The sequence below is a fragment of the Mangifera indica genome, chromosome 10 (assembly GCF_011075055.1).
Source record: "Mangifera indica cultivar Alphonso chromosome 10, CATAS_Mindica_2.1, whole genome shotgun sequence".
NCBI lineage: Eukaryota > Viridiplantae > Streptophyta > Magnoliopsida > Sapindales > Anacardiaceae > Mangifera > Mangifera indica.
The window spans coordinates 1,845,102-1,862,879 of record NC_058146.1 but is presented as its reverse complement, the minus strand read 5'-3'; the positions used below and the strand labels follow the sequence as shown (position 1 = coordinate 1,862,879).

Genomic DNA, 17,778 nt, shown 5'->3' with positions numbered 1-17,778 from the left:
TAGAGAGAGTCCATTTAGTGCAGCTACCCCTGTGTAGAGACTTATGGGAGACAAAGCCATCTGATTTGAAGATAAGTGTCTCTATTTAGGCAATTGGTCAATTTAGCCAGTTGTCTGTGTAATTTGACATATGAAGGTGGAGCCTTACACCCAACAATATCATGTTCTTCCTGCTAGGCGGTATGCTGGCTTGTTGGTCCGAATGTGCTGGTCTTGGTGGCTCAAAATCACAGACTTTGTCAACCACAGAGTGAAGGTAATATCAATCAATCTGTTAACAAGAAGATCCATATGACTCTCTTATGAGCATGACAACAAATTTATGGCTCAGATTGCCTAATTTTCTTTATCTTCAAGTCTTACTCTGTTGCATTTACCTTGTTTCTCAGATATGCACCTTCCTTATCATAGTAAATTATTCAGGGAAAAATAAAAGCGATTCAATTGTTTTAGTCGCTAGGACCAAAACTGAAGAGATGTGATCAAGTCTTGCAGGTTAGAGCATTATGCTTGGCATCAACCTACCAAGCTAGAGCAATAATAGGTACCCTTTCTTTTCTCTGCCAATTAGTTCAGCAACTATTGATATGCTATTTCCGAAACTGACTAGGCATGAGAAGCATTTTGAGTTACAGGCTTTTCAAAATAGCATTGTTGCATATCCATTGCAGTTAATGCCTTTGCTAAACAAAGTCTTTTTTTTTCCCTTGGCATGAAATCAATTGATTTACCCTTAGAAAATCACTGTTGGGATTTGTATAGGGCAGGCCTGGCTACATTGGAAAACTTTTTCTCATAAAAAAAGGCGTCAGTAAATCACAGGAATAACTCTAATTGGAGGAACTTTTAATCAACTTTACATTAATGTATTAACTATCTTGCTACAATGTGTTGGAAACCGTTTACAAATATACAATCAGGGTACGCAGTGACAAAACAGTGTGCTCAACACAACAAAAGACCAAAAAATTTCAAGAAAAAGAACATAAAGCTCTGATACCATGTTAGCAATTGGAAGTATTGCATTATATTTCATTTCACTTGAAAGAGTTTGTACCAAAAATTACTTAAATAGAAAAATGAAAAATATATGCCAGACATGAATTGATTGCTGAAGTCATGCTCTTATTGAATGCTTAAATTATGATCTAATTGATTGCTGAAATTGTGCTCTGAATGATTGCTGAAATCGTGCTCTGAATGATTGCTGAAATAATGCTCTTACTGATTGCTGAAATCATGCCCTGATTGATTGAGATTATGCTAACAACAGCCTTTTTTTGACACTTTCTGGCTAATCCAATGTGCCTCTTTGACTTAATCATTACTATTGACGGTATATTTTGAACAACTGGATTTAAAGGAGGATATTTCTTTGTAAGTCTTTGTAGTGCAGAAAGCAATATCAGTTTGCTCTTATTTATAGACAGGGAAAGACAGCACCATATGCCAACAATATTCTTTCTTTGTGGTGGGCTCATAGGAATAGATGATAATTAAAATATACTACTATGATGATAATTTTCAAGAAATCTTTCGTTTGCATGTGGTTATCACATAGGAATAGTTGTTTGTTTGTGACCATACTTTGCATGTACTTGGAAATTTTACTTGTTACAGGGGAGCACATTTTTTCTGTCTTCCAGATTAAGGACACAAGGAAAATACTCGAACACCAGGGTAGAAAAGTACAGAGGAAATTTTCTGAAGAACTTCTCGATTTTTTCTCTTACTGAATAACAATCGATTACAACATTTTTATACAATGGTTTTGTCAGAATATCTGCATTTTGATGCTCAATTGGTACAAATTTGACAACCAACAAGTCTACAGCAATCAACTCTTTAATTTAATGCACATCTATTTCAATGTGCTTAGTAATGCTGTGAAACACAGGATTGCAAGCTAAATAGCTCAAACGAAAATATTTATGTATTCATGAATATACCAGTTATCTTTCTACAGTGATATGAACAATTTACAAAATCCAACTGTGGTTGGCCTTAGAAGCTGTAGAGCAGTGCTTGTTGGTTACTTTGCTCTCCGCAGAGATTTAAAGTTGGTAAACAGCGACTGGTGGCCAAGGACATAAGCAATGCCTTCTCTAAAGCTTTTGCTGCGTGCCTTTGAATCAAAGAGAGTACATGCTCCACGAAAACTGCAACACAAGGTAATGTGATAGGTCCACCGCAAGGAAATCCAAACTCATATTCTGCCATTCCAAAAAGCTCCCTAATGATTTTATTTTTAAGATAGTTTAAGGGAATCTCAAAGCGCCTTTGTTCAACAGTGTATACAACAAAATGAGCCTTCTCATCCATTGAAGATGTGTTGTGACTCTCTAATTCAGCAACCCCTGTTGTTCTGGGCAATGAGATTCCTTTTCACTTGTTTGCAGCCAGTTTCTGCCACTTCTTTGCTAATTTGATTAGCTTCTTTGGACTAATCATGTTTTTTTTTTTCTTTTGTTAACCGGAGAAAATGATTTTATATTTGTGAGAGAATTGCATCGGATCTAAAGAACACTGAAATGCTGTGTTTGCTATGGATTGAAGGCTACTGAAATAGGTTTTCTTATATAGTTTGTTGGTAATTTTGAATGAGAAAATAAAAACAGAGTATTGCTATGGAAATTGAGAGTAATGATTTTGAAGCAAAGAAACTTAATTTTCTTGACATTAGAAACATTACAATTTAAAGCTTAATTAATAACGACCTATTAAAATCATGATTCTAAGATTATGTCATGATCACAAACATGAAAAAAATAACCAACACAAAAAAAAAAAAAAACAGGAACAATTTGAAACGTTCAACTAAGCAACATTTATGACTTCACATCGGCAATCGTAAACACGTCTTCTAACACTCCTCCTTGCTTTAGAAGCTGCAAACTCCAAGTTTTGTCCTCAGAAATTTAAACTTGCTAACTGGCAATGGCTTGGTGAAAACATCTATAGCCTGATCTTCTATTTTGTAGTAGACAAGAGCAACAACTCCATCTTTTTGTACTTCCCTTAAGAAGAATAGCTTAATATTAAAGTGCTTAGTTTTCCCGTGAAACACAGGATTTTGAGAGATAGCAATAACAACTTGGTTGTCAACAAGAATCTCCGTGCTTTCCTCTTGCTTGAAATTAAGATCGATTAAAATCTTCCTTAGTCACAAAGTTTGCTTAACAACAGCTGTTGCAACAATAAACTCTGTTTCAGCTGTGGTTTGAGCTACAATTTCTTGTTTTTTCGAGCTCCATGAGAAAACACTAGAACCAAGTGTGAAACAGTAGCCTAAAGTGTTCTTCATATCATCAATGGAACCTTCCCAATCGCTATCTGAGAAACCAACCAGCTTGAACTCTTTGCTCTTTGTGAATTTAATGCCAAAATCACACGTGCCTTTCACATATCTAAGCACCCTCTTTGCAGCCTTGAGATGTCATTCGCTTGCACAATGCATAAACCGAGACAAAATACTTATAGCATTCAAGATGTTAGGCCGAGTTGTTGTGAGATACATCAAGCAACCAATCAGGCTTCTGAAATATGCCTAATCAATCTTCCCTGTTCCATCTTCTTTATAGAGCTTTTCTTTTGAGTTCATTAGAGTGCTCATTTCTTTGCATTCTTCGAGTTAAAACTTCTTCAGAATCTCCTTGGCATATTTCTTCTGACAGATGAAGACTTCATATTCATTCTATCATCTCAAAAAACTCCATCATCTCTTGCTTAAATTTCTCCGCAATACTTATGTTGTTTCCTATCACAAGCAGATTGTCCATATATAGTGAGATGATAAAAATGTTAGCTTCATTATGCTTGACATATAATGTTGATTTAGATAAGCTTTTTGCAAATCCCAAGTTCTGCAAATGTTGATCAATCCTACTGTACTAAGCTCTTAGAGTTTGATTCAATCCATAAAGTGCCTTTTTAAGAAGATAGACTTTGTCTTTTTCTCCTTCCTTTACACAACTTTTCGATTGCTCTACATAAATCTCTTCTTACAGAAAACCATTCAAGAACGCTGACTTGATGTTGCCTTTGGCTCGCAAGTATACGAGTCAATCAAGTAATATAGAAAGATGTCGGTCCCACAGAGATTGGTTGTTGAATACTAGTTTGTTTTGTAATTTAAATTAGCTAAAGAAATAAAAATGCTATGGATTGGGATTGAATTAAAAACAATAAAATAAAGCGACTAACTAAATAGAAATTATCAAAGGAAAATAATTACCTAACAAATTATAAGTGAAATACCAATTATAAAGAAGCCTAGGGTTTATGATTTCACTATCAATTACTCAAAAATCAGTAACGAATCCAATTAAAATCAATGATAAGATGAATTGTTGATGGTTGATTATCCTATTTTACCCAATTCCTCTCTCAAGGTTAATTAGGCGTGTTAAGATTAAAAGCTTACCTACTTTCGTGGTATGTTGTTAATCAAAACCCATTAATTTCTATGACAATCAATTTACCCACAAAAAGTTTATATTTATCTCTAAATAAAACCCTAGGTTTAGCAAAGGCATGAACTAAATGGGTATGTATTTCTCAATATCACACTCCAATCTACAAACAAGCATGATATTGGGCCCTAACACCAAGCAAGAAGTTAAAATCACAATTGCTAAATCGAACATTCATCATCATTAATTAAAATCAAAACCCATTACATAATCCTTGAGAATTTATAGATTCATCATAAACCCTAGCAAAGGAAATTAGCTATTCATGGTTATAAAGTTCAAACTACAAGATAAAGTTGGAGAGATAGACATTTTGAATCAATGAAAGAAGATAATAAGAGAGATAAGAAAAACTTTAAGGTCTTCAAATCTTGATTCTCTTGGGTCTTCTATCCTTAAGCTTGGATCTTCCCTCTTCTACTTGTTTCTTGAAGCTTTTTCCCTCTAAAAATCCTTTGAGCTGCTGTATATTTGGTTCCCCTGGTGAAGAAGACGTAACTTTCTTTTTATACCTATCACTAAACCCTATTTTCTGTTTTTCTTTTTTTTTTTTTTAATTTACGCCCAGTAATTATGGGCACCAATTATGACCATAAGACTGCCCATAATTACCCTCTGCCTCTTGATGTAAACCCTTCTCATTTGCTTCTTTAAGCTTCCATTTTCACTCTAAAAGGGGCTTGAATGACTCCAAATCATCTACAAATATAATTCAAAGAACAAAATAAGATCAAACCATCAAGATTAAATAAAACTTAAAGAATTTGACAAAATGGACTAAAATTCACTTTAAAACTATACTATTATAACCCTATTTGTGTGTATGAAATACACACATCACTTGACATCTAACTGGTACACCTTTCAATTCTTTTATGTTGTAACAGCGAGTAAAAGCCTGATGGTGTCAAGTCTAGCAACTGGTGCGAAGGTATCTGAGTAGTCCACACCAAGTATTTAAGTATATCCTTTGACCACAAGTCTAGCTTTATACTTGTTGATTGAGCCATCAATATTAAATTTAGTTCTGTACACCTACTTGACTCTAATTACCTTTTTGTTTTGGGATTGATCAACCAACTCCCATGTTTTATTCCTTTCAATCATGAACAACTCCTCCTTCATTGTAGCAATCCAATTTTGATTCGTCTTGGCTTTTTCATAATCTATAGGTTCACACACAACAATATTGCATTTTTGATAAACATCATAAAGTAGTCTTGTGCCTGTGATAGGACTGTCATCCACCATTTCATTCTCCTAATCTCCAATGTTTTGTTCTGCTGTATCCAAAACAGGAAACTTAAGATTTGGCTCTTTTGAGGTTGGATCTATCTTTTTTGCGTCATCCCAGTTCCATTCTTCATTTTCCATAAAGTACACATCCCTGCTTATAATAATTTTACCAGTTTGTGGCTGGAAAACTTTATAAGCTTTTGCAACTGAGCTGTAGCCAATAAAGATGCCTAGAAGTCCTCTTTTATCTAGTTTATCTCTCTTGATCTGTGAAACATAAGTGAAGCACAAACATCCAAATATTTTAAGAAAATTCAAAGATCGTTTATAACCATACCATGCCTTAAAGGGTGTTTGATCCTTCACTACTCTTGTGGGAAGCCTGTTTTGCAAAAAAACTACAGTGTTTGTTGTTCAACCCATAAATGCTTTGGCAAGTTCTTCTCATGTAGCATACATCGTGTCATCTCTAATATGAATCTGTTCTATCTCTCACTTACTCCATTTTGTTGTGGAGTGTATGGAGCAGTTAATTGATGTTGGAAGCTTATCTCCTCACAAAAACGATTGAATGCTTCAGAGGTGTACTCTTTGCCATTGTTTGAACTAAGAGTTTGAATTCTATCACCATTCTCGTTCTCAACTCTAGCTTTAAAGTTTCAGAAGATTTGAGTCATCTCTGACTTGTGCCTCAAAAAGAAGATCCAACACATGCGAGTGAAATCATCAATGAATGTAACATAATAAAGACTACCTTTTAGAGAAGGCATTCTTTGTGGATCTGCAATGTCAATATGAATTAATTGTAACTTCTTTGATGCTTTCCATGTTGCCTTGGGAAATGGTTTCTTGCTTTGTTTTCCAAGCTAACATGCTTTGTAGTTTGGACTATGATTATCAAGTTTTGGAAGATCATTTGCCATCTTCTTGGATTTCATCTGCAGCAGCTCCTGATGATGATAGTGTGCGAGCCTCTTGTGCTATAATTCAGTGATATGTTCTTTGATTGGGAAAACAATTTGCTCCTCCTTCAATAGATTTAGAGCAAAGCTTTTCCTTTTCATTTTTACTTTGAAAATATCTTGGCCAACTGCATCTTTAATCAAGTAACCTTTTTTTTCGAACACAACTTTATAACCCTTTTCAATTAGTTGTCCAATACTTAACAAGTTTTGATCAATTTCAGGGACATACAACATATTAGAAATGAACTTTGTACCTGAACAGGTTGAAATTGCAACTATTCCTTTTCCTTTTATAGTCATATACTTGCCATTTCCAACTCGAACCTTCGATGAGTTTGCATTGCTTAGTTCCCTGAATAAATCCTTATCAAGTGTCATGTGGTTAGTACAACCACTATCAATAAGCCAACTCTCACTTGATTCGATGTCAGAGAAACATGTAGCGACAAACAGATGATCCTCCTCCCTTTGATCAGCAGTCTTTGCCTCTTCACCATGTTGTTGATTTTTGTTTTTGTAGATTATAGCTTCATGCCTTATCTGATTGCATTTAGTGCACTTAGCATCAGGTCTTCTCTAGCATCTAAATGGAGTATGACCCTTCTTTCCACAATGTTGGCAAGGTGGATAGGATTTTTTCTAATTTTCATTCTTTTCTTTTGCATTGGTTGATGCTTTACTCGCCCTATTTCCTTCAAAATCCTTTTTCTTCTTCCTTTTGTTTTTGGCCACGTTTTGATGCTTGGCTGCCAAAGCTCCTTCGGTTGTTGTATCCTCCCTTATTAGTCTTCTTTGTTCTTGTGCTTGCAATACATTAAGCAATTCTGCTATGAAAATTTTTGACAGATCCTTGGTATTCTCCAAGGTAGTAATGGTTGCTTCATATCTTTCAGGTACTATGACAAGAATTTTTTCTACAATTCTTGAGTCAGTAAATTCATATCCAATAAGCCTCACTTTGTTTGCAATACTAAAAAGCTTGTCGGAGTAATCTTTAATTGTCTTGGAGTCCTTCATTCTTTGAAGTTCAAATTCCCTGATCAAGTTCAGGACTTGCATCCCTTTAATTCTTTCATCTCCTTCATATTCGTTCTTGAGATAATCCCATATCTCTTTTGCTGACTTCAAAGACATGATACAAGTGAAAATGGTGGATGAGACTGCAACAAACAAGCAAGCCATTGCCTTTGATTTCTTTGTCTTCTTTTCTTTCTGCGCTTTGATCTGTGCCATGGTGGGATTGTTCGAAAGTGCAGGAATTTCATAGTCTTCTTCCACTGCTTCCCAAAGATCCAAAGCTTCCAAGTATGTCTCCATTCGTACTGCCCAAATTTGGAAGTTGTCTCTGTCGAACATTGCCAGAGCAATTGCGGAGAGACTGGCTTCTGCTTCCATGATGCGTCAAATTCATACACAGATCCTTTAAGAAGAGGGCTCTGATACCAGATGTTGGTAATTTTGAATGAGAAAAGAAAAACATAGTATTGCTACGGAAATTGAGAGTAACGTATTTTGAAACAAAGAAACTTAATTTTCTTGACATCAGAAACATTACAATTTAAAGCTTAATTAATAACAACCCACTAAAATCATGGTCCTAAGATTACGCCATGATCACAAACATGAAAAAACATAACCAACACAAAAAAAAGGAGGAACAATTTGAAACATTCAACTAAGCAACATTTATAACTCCACATCAGCAGTCCTAAACACGTCTTCTAACATAGCTAAAAGGCTGGAGAGAGTCCATTTAGTGCTGCTGCCCCTGTGTAGGGACTTTAGGGAGACAAAGCCATTTGATATGAAGATAATGTCTCTATTTAGGCAATTGGTCAATTTAGCCAGTTGTCTTTATAATTTGACATATGGAGGTGGAGCCTTACACACAACAATATCATGTTCTTCCTGCTAGGCGGTTTGATGGCTTGCTAGTCCAAATGTGCTGGTCTTGGTGGTTCAAAATCACAGACATTGTCAATCACAGAGTGCAGATATACTGGTTAATCTGATAACAAGAAGATGCATGCAACTATCTTATGAGCATACCACCAAATTTATGGCTTAAGACTGCCTAATTTTCATTATCTTCCAATCTTTCTCGGTTGCATCTACCTTGTTTCTCAGATATGCAACTTCCATATTATTGTAAATTATTTCAGGGAGAAAAGAAAACGTTTCAACCCTTTTAGACGCTAGAACCAAAAATGAAGGGATGTGATCAAATCTTGCAGGTTAGAGCAATATGCTTGGCATCAACCTACCAGGCTAGAGCAATTTAGGCACCCTTTTGTTTCTCTGCCAATTAGTTCAGCGACTAATGATATGCTACATCCGAGACTGACTAGGCAAGAGGAGCATTTTGAAGAGCAGGCCTTTCAAGATAGTATTGTGAATATCCACTGCAGTTAATGCGTTTTTCTAAACAAAGTCTTTCTTTTCTTGGCCTAAGATTGATTTACCCTTAGAATATCACAGCAGGGATTTGTATAGGGCAGGACAGATTGCATTGGAAAATATTTTCTCATAAAAAGGAAAGGAAAGTAAATCTCAGGAACAACTTAAAGTGGAGGAAAATTTTATCAACTTTACATTAATGTATCAACTATCTTGCTACAAGGTGTTGTAAACTGCTTACAAATATCCAATTATGGTTGCTTTAAAAGCTGCAAATTAGTGATTGGTGGTTACTTTGCACTTGATGGAGATCTGAAGACTGTAAACAGCGACTGGTGGCTAAAGACATGAGCAACACCTTCTCAACATCATTCGTTGCATGCCTTTGGATCAAAGAGATTACATACTCCATGAAATCCGCATCACAAGGCAATGTGATAGGTCCACCGCTTGGCAGTCCAAACTCTTCTTCTGCCATTGTAAATAGTTCTTGAATAATGTCATTATTAAGATATCTTAAGGGAATTACAAAGCGCCTCTGATCAGCAGTGTACACAACAAAATGGCCCTTCTCAGCCACTGATGATGTGCTGCAACTTTCTGAATCGACCACCCCTGTGGCCTTTGGCAATGAGATGCTTTTCTGCTTACTAGTAGCCACTTTCTGCCACTTCTTTGCCATTTTTATTAGCTTCCTTGGGCTAATCATGTTGACTCTTGTTATTAGATAAAAAAGATTTTCAAATGAATGTGAGGAGAATTGGATATTGAAAGTTTGAAACACTGAAACGCTGGAATTTCTGGATGGAAGTCTATTTAAATGGGTTGATTATATAGTTGTAAGTCAAGGGACACTCCCATTAATATTGCTACCCAACTGCAGGGAATTATATGAAACAAAACCATGTGAAACAATGGCGAAGGAATATTTAGGTGGTTGGCATGATGGGCCATGCTTGAAAACAAGGTGGACCTCTGCAGGGCACCATATTGGTTTTTTCTTTGTCCATGTGGGTTTGTACTTTGTGACAGCTCAAAACTACCAGAAGCAGTCTGAACCATCAATATGACATAAGAAGATGAAAATTTTCTTGAAGCAATCACTTTGGATCTGCAATGATACGCAACAAGAAACCAGCTTGTTTGGTCTAAGATGCTAGTAATCTGCCTACAAAATTTCTGTGGCTCAATCTAGCTGACTGAAATAAGGTTCTGATTTGCCATTGAAAAATACAATTTCGAACAACAAAATTCAATTGATTTCTACAAAAAAAGTACTTGCTGGTTTGTACGCTCTTGCTTGAAAAGAGATGGTGTTATGTAGCAATCAGTAACAAAAGGCATGGCATCACAACATTTTCAATGTTGATAATCTATTATTTGCAATGTATCTTTCTGTGACATTTCTAGGCAAATCCCACATCAATAAAACATGAGAGATATTGGGTTATATATGAATGGATGTTAAGATTAAACTAGTTAAATAGTCTGTGAATTGTTTGAACTATGAAGATGTAAAGGTACAGTGGGTTAGCCTATTGTCCATTTTCGACAAAGGTATCATGGTCACTCCACTAATCATAGAACCAAAGTTTTTTCTGTATATTTACAATTGAAAATATATTACATCAGATGCATACAAGTCAACAAGGTCATTGTTATCACGGTTTCTTCAATAGCTAAAAACAAGTACTTGTTGATGGCTGTGTCCTAGTCCTACAGCAAGAGAAGAGAATTCTGAGCGATGATATGTTGCAAGGGAAGTTAGCAGAGCCTTCTCCAGACTCTCAGGTATATGTCCTCTAAGCAATGACATGACATACTCCAAGAAGGCACTTTCACAAGGCACTGTGATTGGTCCACTGGTGGGAAGTCCAAACTCCTCCTTGGACATTCTTAAGAGCTCCCTGAAGACACTTTTGCTGAGAAATTCCAATGGAATTGAGAACCGTATATCATCAGCTGTGTACACAATAGAATAGCCTTTAGTAGCCATTAATTGGATTCTCCGGTGCTCCATTGCAGCTATTTTTTCCCACTTTCTGGCTAATTCAGTGAGCCTCTTTGAGTTGATCATTATTATTACAGAAGCTGTAAAGAGGATTTCTTTTTAAGGCTCTGCAGTGCAGAAGGGAATTTCAGTTTGGTCTTATTCATAGACAGGGAAAGACAACACCGTATACCAACAATATATTTTGTCTTTGTGCTGGGTTGATAGGATAACCACCATGTGACACTCTTAGACAAATCTCTTATGGGCAAAACATTGAAAAGATGTTAAGTTTGGATGTATATTCCGCTTCAGAATGTTAAAATATGACTAATTAAATATCTTGTAAACTTTTTTAAGTTATTAAAATGTATTTTGATTATATCCAAAATGGATAATATCTAAACAAACCATCGATGTTACATAAAAACTTTGTTTGGTTAACTACATAATTAAAATATACTATTTTGGTGATAATTTCAAAATAATCTTTCGTTTGCATGTGGGTGTTATATAGCAATATATGCTTGCTTGTGACCATCTTTGCATGTACTTGGAAATTCTACATCTTTTACGGGAGCACATTTTTTTCTGTCTTGTGGATTAAGGACACAGGAAAAATACTCAAACAACAAGATAAAAAAATACAGAGGAAATTTTCTGAATAACTTGTCCGTTTTTTAATCTTATTAAATAATAATCGAATGCAACAGTTTTATACAAAAAGATATAGCTGCCAGGATCCCATCACTGAAGTTGGAAATACCCTGTTGGAATTCTATGTCCTGAAATATTTTTCAAAACTGGCCACAGAATATAATTAATATCCAGTGTTCGCTAATTATGCAGTAAATTGATGGATTTAAACACGGTTATGTATTAGGATGAACTGGCCAACATCAAACAAGAACATATATTGATGTGGATCAAGAAGTAACATTCGCAAAAGAATTATATATTAAATTTAAAGGTTCAATTTCTTTGCAATCTTTCCCCATTTTATGTAGAAAAGCCACAATCTCATTCATTGCATCTGGCAAATATACAACTATGGCAACACATATTTCTTTGAATCTGATCAACATATTAGCTCACATGAATATATTTATATATTCATCAATATATCAGTTAGCTTTCTACAGTGTTGTGTACTATTTACAAAAATCCGCCTGTGGTTGGCTTTAGAAGCCATAGAGCAGTGATTGTTGGTTCCTTTGCTCTCCACAGAAACTTGAAGTTGGCAGACAGTGACCGGTAGCCAAGGACATAAGCAATGCCTTCTCTAAAGCTTCTACCACGTGCCTTTGAATCAAAGAGACTACATACTCCATGAAAACTGCATCACAAGGCAATGTGATAGGTCCACCGCTTGGAAATCCAAACTCATATTCTGCCATTGCAAAAAGCTCCCTGATAATGTTATTTTTAAGATAGTTTAAGGGAATCTCAAAGCGCCTTTGATCGGTAGTGTATACAACAAAATGACCCTTCTCAGCCATTGAAGATGCGCTGCAACTCTCTGCTTCAACAACCCCAGTGGTTGTGGGCAATGAGATTCTTTTTCGCTTGCTTGCAGCCAGTTTCTGCCACTTCTTTGCTAATTTGATTAGCTTCTTTGGACTAATCATGTTTTTTTTTCTCTGTTAACTAGAGAAAATGATCTTTTGTTGTGTGAGAGAATTGTGTTGGATCTAAAGAACACTGAAATGCTGTGTTTGCTATGGATTGAAGGTCACTGAAATGGGTTTTCTTATATAATCAAAAGGCCGGAGAGATTCCATTTAGTGCTGCTACCCCTGTGTAGGGACTTACGGGAGGCAAAACCATCTGATATGAGGATAAGTGTCTCAATTTAGGCAATTGGTCAATTTAGCCAGTTGTCTTTAAAATTTGACTAATGGAGGTGGAGCCTTACACACAACAATATCATGTTCTTCCTGCTGGGCGGTTTGATTGCTTGTTGGTCCAAATGTGCTGGTCTTGGTGGTTCAAAATCATAGACATTGTCAACCACAGAATGCAGAGATAATGTTCAAGCTGGAAACAAGAAGATGCATATGACTATCTTATGAGCATACCACCAAACTTATGGCTCAGATTGCCTAATGTTGGGCCTTGAAATATGCTATTAGAACTCTTCCACCCTAATTCTAGCTTAAAGAGTCAGATTTCCTTTACACTTACATAAAAATACCCAACTTAATTTCTAATCAGTTGGGATTCTTTGCTGAAAATAACACTGTTTGCCTTAAGGGTAACTAATTATGAAGGAACTTTAAGGATTTAATATTAATGTATAAAGTATTTTCTACAGTATTGTAATTTGTATAAAAGTATTCAACTAAACTAAGAATTGCCTTAAAAGGTGCAAATTAGTGATTGCTGGGTATGAAGACCACAAACTGAGACCAGTGCCTAAGGACATGAGCAATGCTTTCTCTACATCTCTAGCAGCGTGCCTTTAGATCACTGAGATTAATGTCACAGGTCCGGCAACGGTCCAGCACTGGGAAGTCCAGACTGATCTTCTGTCATTTTGAAGAGCTCTTGAATGATTTTATTCTTAAGATAATTTAAGGAAATAACAAAGAGCTTTTTGAGTCAGCTGTTTATATTACAAAAATGATCCCTCTCAGCCACTGAAGATGTGCTGTAAACTCTCTGCTTCAGATACTGCAGGTGTTCTTGACAATGAGATTCTCTTTCGCTTTCTTGCAGCCAGGTTCTGCCACTTCTTTGCCAATTTGAAGCACAGCCATGTGATGTCAAGCTGAATCTACTATTTAGTCCGTTGGACTTGTTTGGTCAAGTCCAAAGATCAGCACATCAAGTGGGTTGGGTCAAAATTCAAGGAACCAGTCTCAGCCAAGAGAATTTCATTCATTTTGGAATTTGTACTTAATGAGACAATCAAATCAAAATGTAATATTCCTGGTCAAATAATCTGATAACCAGCTTTGACACACCATGTTATTATCATTTGTAATATCCTTGTATCAATAACTCTCAAAATATTGATCACTTTAGACACAATTTTGTTTTTAAATTTTGCAACCCAAAATATATTTTGATAGTTTAAGGAGCTCAAAGTTTTAACTTAACAACCCAAACGATATGGACGCACTTATAAACTTGACATCTCTCCTACAAACACTTCAATTCGACCCTTACTGCTTGTGAGCTGCGTAACAGAGCTTTTGTACCAGTTTATTGATCAATTCATTGTTGCACTCTGCCAAATTCTCAATTAAAAATCTTGGAGCATTGAACTATTTTCTAGGCATTGAATTCATTCCTGTTAATGGTGGCGTTTTTCTCATTCAAAAGGAGAATATCCATGATTTATTGGAGCGAACTAAGTTGGCTGATACCAAGGAAGTGGGCACTCCTATTTCTTCACATTCACCACAAATCCTATTTGATGGTTCTTCCTCTTCATTTTGCAACAATTTTGTCGTGTGATTGGATCCCTTCAATATTTGTCCTTTATATGACCAAATAAAGCTTTAACTGTCAATAAATTTGCACTTTGCATGCACTACCCAAATGAAACTCACTGGACTACTGTAAAAATACTAAGATTGGTGTCTCCAATACTTAAAAAACTTTGAAAATATACCTAATCATGGATTAAAAGAAACTTCTGTGTTCGTTATTCAAAAAAAAAAAAATTTCTGGTCTTTTCAATGACATATTGATTATTAACAAATAAGTTTGAATTATTCAGCAACTGCAAACAAGTAATTGTTTGCTTGATTTCTCATCCTGGAAAAGGGATATAGATGTGCAGCAGCTCGTAGCAATTGACATTAGCAATGCTTTTTCTAGGTGTTCGGGCGCACCTTGTTCAATTAACATGACAATGTAATCCATAAATAATGCATCACATGTCAAAGTAATAGGTCCATCAATTTGCAACCCAAACTCCTCTGCAGACAGTCTTAATAGTTCTCTAAAAATCTTCTTTTGAAGGTACACCAAAGGAATCGAGAAGCGTTTTTGATCAGTAGTGTAGACAAACAAATGACCCTTGTGAGCAAGCAAAGGTGAAGTATTGCCATCACTGCCTTCATTTCTTGATAGTGAACTTCTCTTCCTTCTGAATGCAGCAAAATTTTGCCAGTTCCTGGGCATCTTGAACAGGTTCTTGGAATTGACCATGATGAAATGTAAAGTTGGAGGCAGATCTTTGAGATTAGCGAATCAAAAGTGGTGTTGGGTTGTTTTATACAACAAAGGGCCTAAAGGAACTTCCATTTGTTGTAGATTTTTACAAGAAATCCCTTCAACCACGTTGTCTTGTCTTGCCAGCAAAAACAGAAAGTAATTTTGTCTGGTTTTCACCATCCCAGTAATTCACCAAGTACAGCAAATGGTACTGACCAATGGAAAGAAACAAATTACGAGGAACAAGAAAAATGGTTACGTACATTTCAAAGCCTTACTCAAATTCCAAGATTTAACAAGAATGGCCGCTAGAATACACATTTAAGTTTTGTCAAGTATTAAATGAAAGAAGCATATTTTCTTTGGGGATGCAAATTCAACATATGATAATCTATAGATATTTCTGCTTCAGCTTCGCATAATATATTCACTAAATTACATTGCCTTCTTGTATCATTATTTTCTGCATACTAAAGTACACATAGTTTTATTATTATTTTTATTATAAAAAAGAACCAATTGATGGCTTGGTATGCATAAGTTACTTTGAGTTATAGTCAAAGCATTGAAGGAGAAAGAATAAGGAAATACAGAAGCCTTTACCTCTAACAGATGAGATGCAGTTTTTTTTCCTTTTTTTTGGATGAATGCTCAGCAAACTTTATATTTCTTTGCTGATTCAATTGGAATGACCAGAAGAAATCTTTACTAACTATTACTTGTTAAAGAAAATAATGTCACTAAATTATTTTTTGTTAGTACACCTTTATGGCAAACCATTCATGTAGCAGTTATCAGAGCTCCTATGAGATTTTACATTGTGTCTCATATATCAGCAAATGCTATCAAATTTTTCTTCCTTTCCCAGTGTAAATGTGTATATGCTCAGACAACATAAAGATAATTCTTTTCAGAAAGGAAGAAAAATAGAGCATTAAACTTTGAGATTAAGCACATTGAAAAGCAAAATTGAGGCATTCAGTTGAAGACAGAAATAATGGGAGAAAATTTTCCATATACAAAACTAAAGAAAAGTATATTGCACAGCAGAGCTGCAAATTATACATACAAGCTGCTGCATAGATTGCTTCAGTAACTACGAATAAGTGTTTGTCGATGGCTTTGTCCCAGAGCAAACTGAGTCAACATTGAGTAATCATATGTTTCCAGGTGAGTGAGCAGAGCTTTCTCTAGATCCTCGGGAATGCATCTTTTGAGCAATGACATGACCTACTCCCGGAAGGCACTATCACAAGGCAATGTGATAGGTCCATCAGTTGGAAGTCCAAGTTCCTCTTCAGATATTCTTAAGAGTTCCCTGAAGACACTGGACCTGAGATATCCCAGGGGAATTCTGAACCACGTTCCATCAGTGATGTACACAACAAATAGGCCTTTACTAGCGATTGGTGAACTCTGATCTGCATCACATCCAGGAAACAGGGTTTTCGGGCGCTTCATCGCAGGCATTTTGTGCCACCTTCTGGTGAATTCAGCTACCCTCTTTGAGTTAATTATGATTATAAACTGTGAATTTTGAAGAAGTGAATTTAGAAGATGCAAAGATTATATTTCTTGGTTAGGCTTCTGTTGTGCATAATGTTATCAGAATTTGCTCATATATATATAGAAGAGGAACTTATGCTAGAACCAGCAAAAAAAAGAAATAAAATATAATTTGACAATTTTCATAAGTTATGGTAATTAGAAATGGATGTTTAGGTTTTGAGTAGTTAGTTATATAAGACTAGATGTTTGAATGACTTTGTCATAGGAGAGCACATCCTTTCTGTCTTGCGGTTAAAGAACACACTAGCTTCTATTAGTTTCGTGAGGGTTGTAATCTCTCTAAGTATAACAATAATAGATATAAACTAGAAGGAACAAACAAGAAGTGATTGGACCTTTGATGAAGGCTAAGAATTTTATGCAAACAAAACATTCACGGTGACTATGATCAAGTAAAATTGTATGTTTCAATGTTATAATTGTCATATAATGTAATATTTTGTAACATCTTGGTCAATACACCTGACATGCAATTACTCATAGTTAAATTTTTAGGTTTTTCAATTTAAAATATATCTTAACAGTTTAAGTATTCATAAATTATTTAACCACTCTTTTGTTATTGTTAGAAGACATGTTTAGGATTGTTGATATGGAATCATAAATGTTGCTTAGTTGAATATTTCAAATTGTTCATGTTTTTTGTGTTGGTTATTTTTTATTCATGTTCTTGATCATAGCTTAATTTTAGGAGCATGACTTTAGTGGGTTATTATTAATTCATGTTCTTGATCATGGCATAATCTTAGGGCCATAACTTTAGTGGGTTGCTATTTTTGATCATGGCATAATCTTAGGACCATGACTTTAGTGGGTTATTATTAATTAAACTTTAAATTGTAATGTTTCTGAAGTTAATAAAATGAAGTTTTTCTTTGCTTTAAATACGTTGCTCTCAATTTAAGAGAAACACTCTGTTTTCTTTTCTCTTTCAAAATTATAACAGTTATCATTCCAAATGAGGTGAGATGTCCAGAAATTT

General features: G+C 35.3%; 4 protein-coding genes across 4 annotated transcripts; all 4 read right to left on the bottom strand.

The window, feature by feature from the left end:
- Positions 1-9,240: 9,240 nt before the first annotated feature.
- On the bottom strand, positions 9,241-9,910 carry LOC123228307 (auxin-responsive protein SAUR67-like). The gene has a single exon (XM_044653661.1). It carries the CDS (start codon positions 9,777-9,779, stop codon positions 9,333-9,335), a length of 447 nt encoding a protein of 148 aa, XP_044509596.1. The 5' UTR covers positions 9,780-9,910; the 3' UTR covers positions 9,241-9,332.
- An 832-nt stretch (positions 9,911-10,742) lies between these two features.
- Positions 10,743-11,090, bottom strand: LOC123227780 (auxin-responsive protein SAUR62-like). Its single transcript, XM_044652904.1, has one exon. It carries the CDS (start codon positions 11,088-11,090, stop codon positions 10,743-10,745), a length of 348 nt encoding a protein of 115 aa, XP_044508839.1.
- Positions 11,091-12,036: 946 nt separating this feature from the next.
- LOC123228380 (auxin-responsive protein SAUR64-like) lies at positions 12,037-12,780 on the bottom strand. Its single transcript, XM_044653758.1, has one exon. The coding sequence runs from the start codon at positions 12,686-12,688 to the stop codon at positions 12,242-12,244; it is 447 nt and encodes a 148-aa protein (XP_044509693.1). The 5' UTR covers positions 12,689-12,780; the 3' UTR covers positions 12,037-12,241.
- A 2,003-nt stretch (positions 12,781-14,783) lies between these two features.
- On the bottom strand, positions 14,784-15,221 carry LOC123227779 (auxin-responsive protein SAUR64-like). The gene has a single exon (XM_044652903.1). It carries the CDS (start codon positions 15,219-15,221, stop codon positions 14,784-14,786), a length of 438 nt encoding a protein of 145 aa, XP_044508838.1.
- Positions 15,222-17,778: the final 2,557 nt, after the last annotated feature.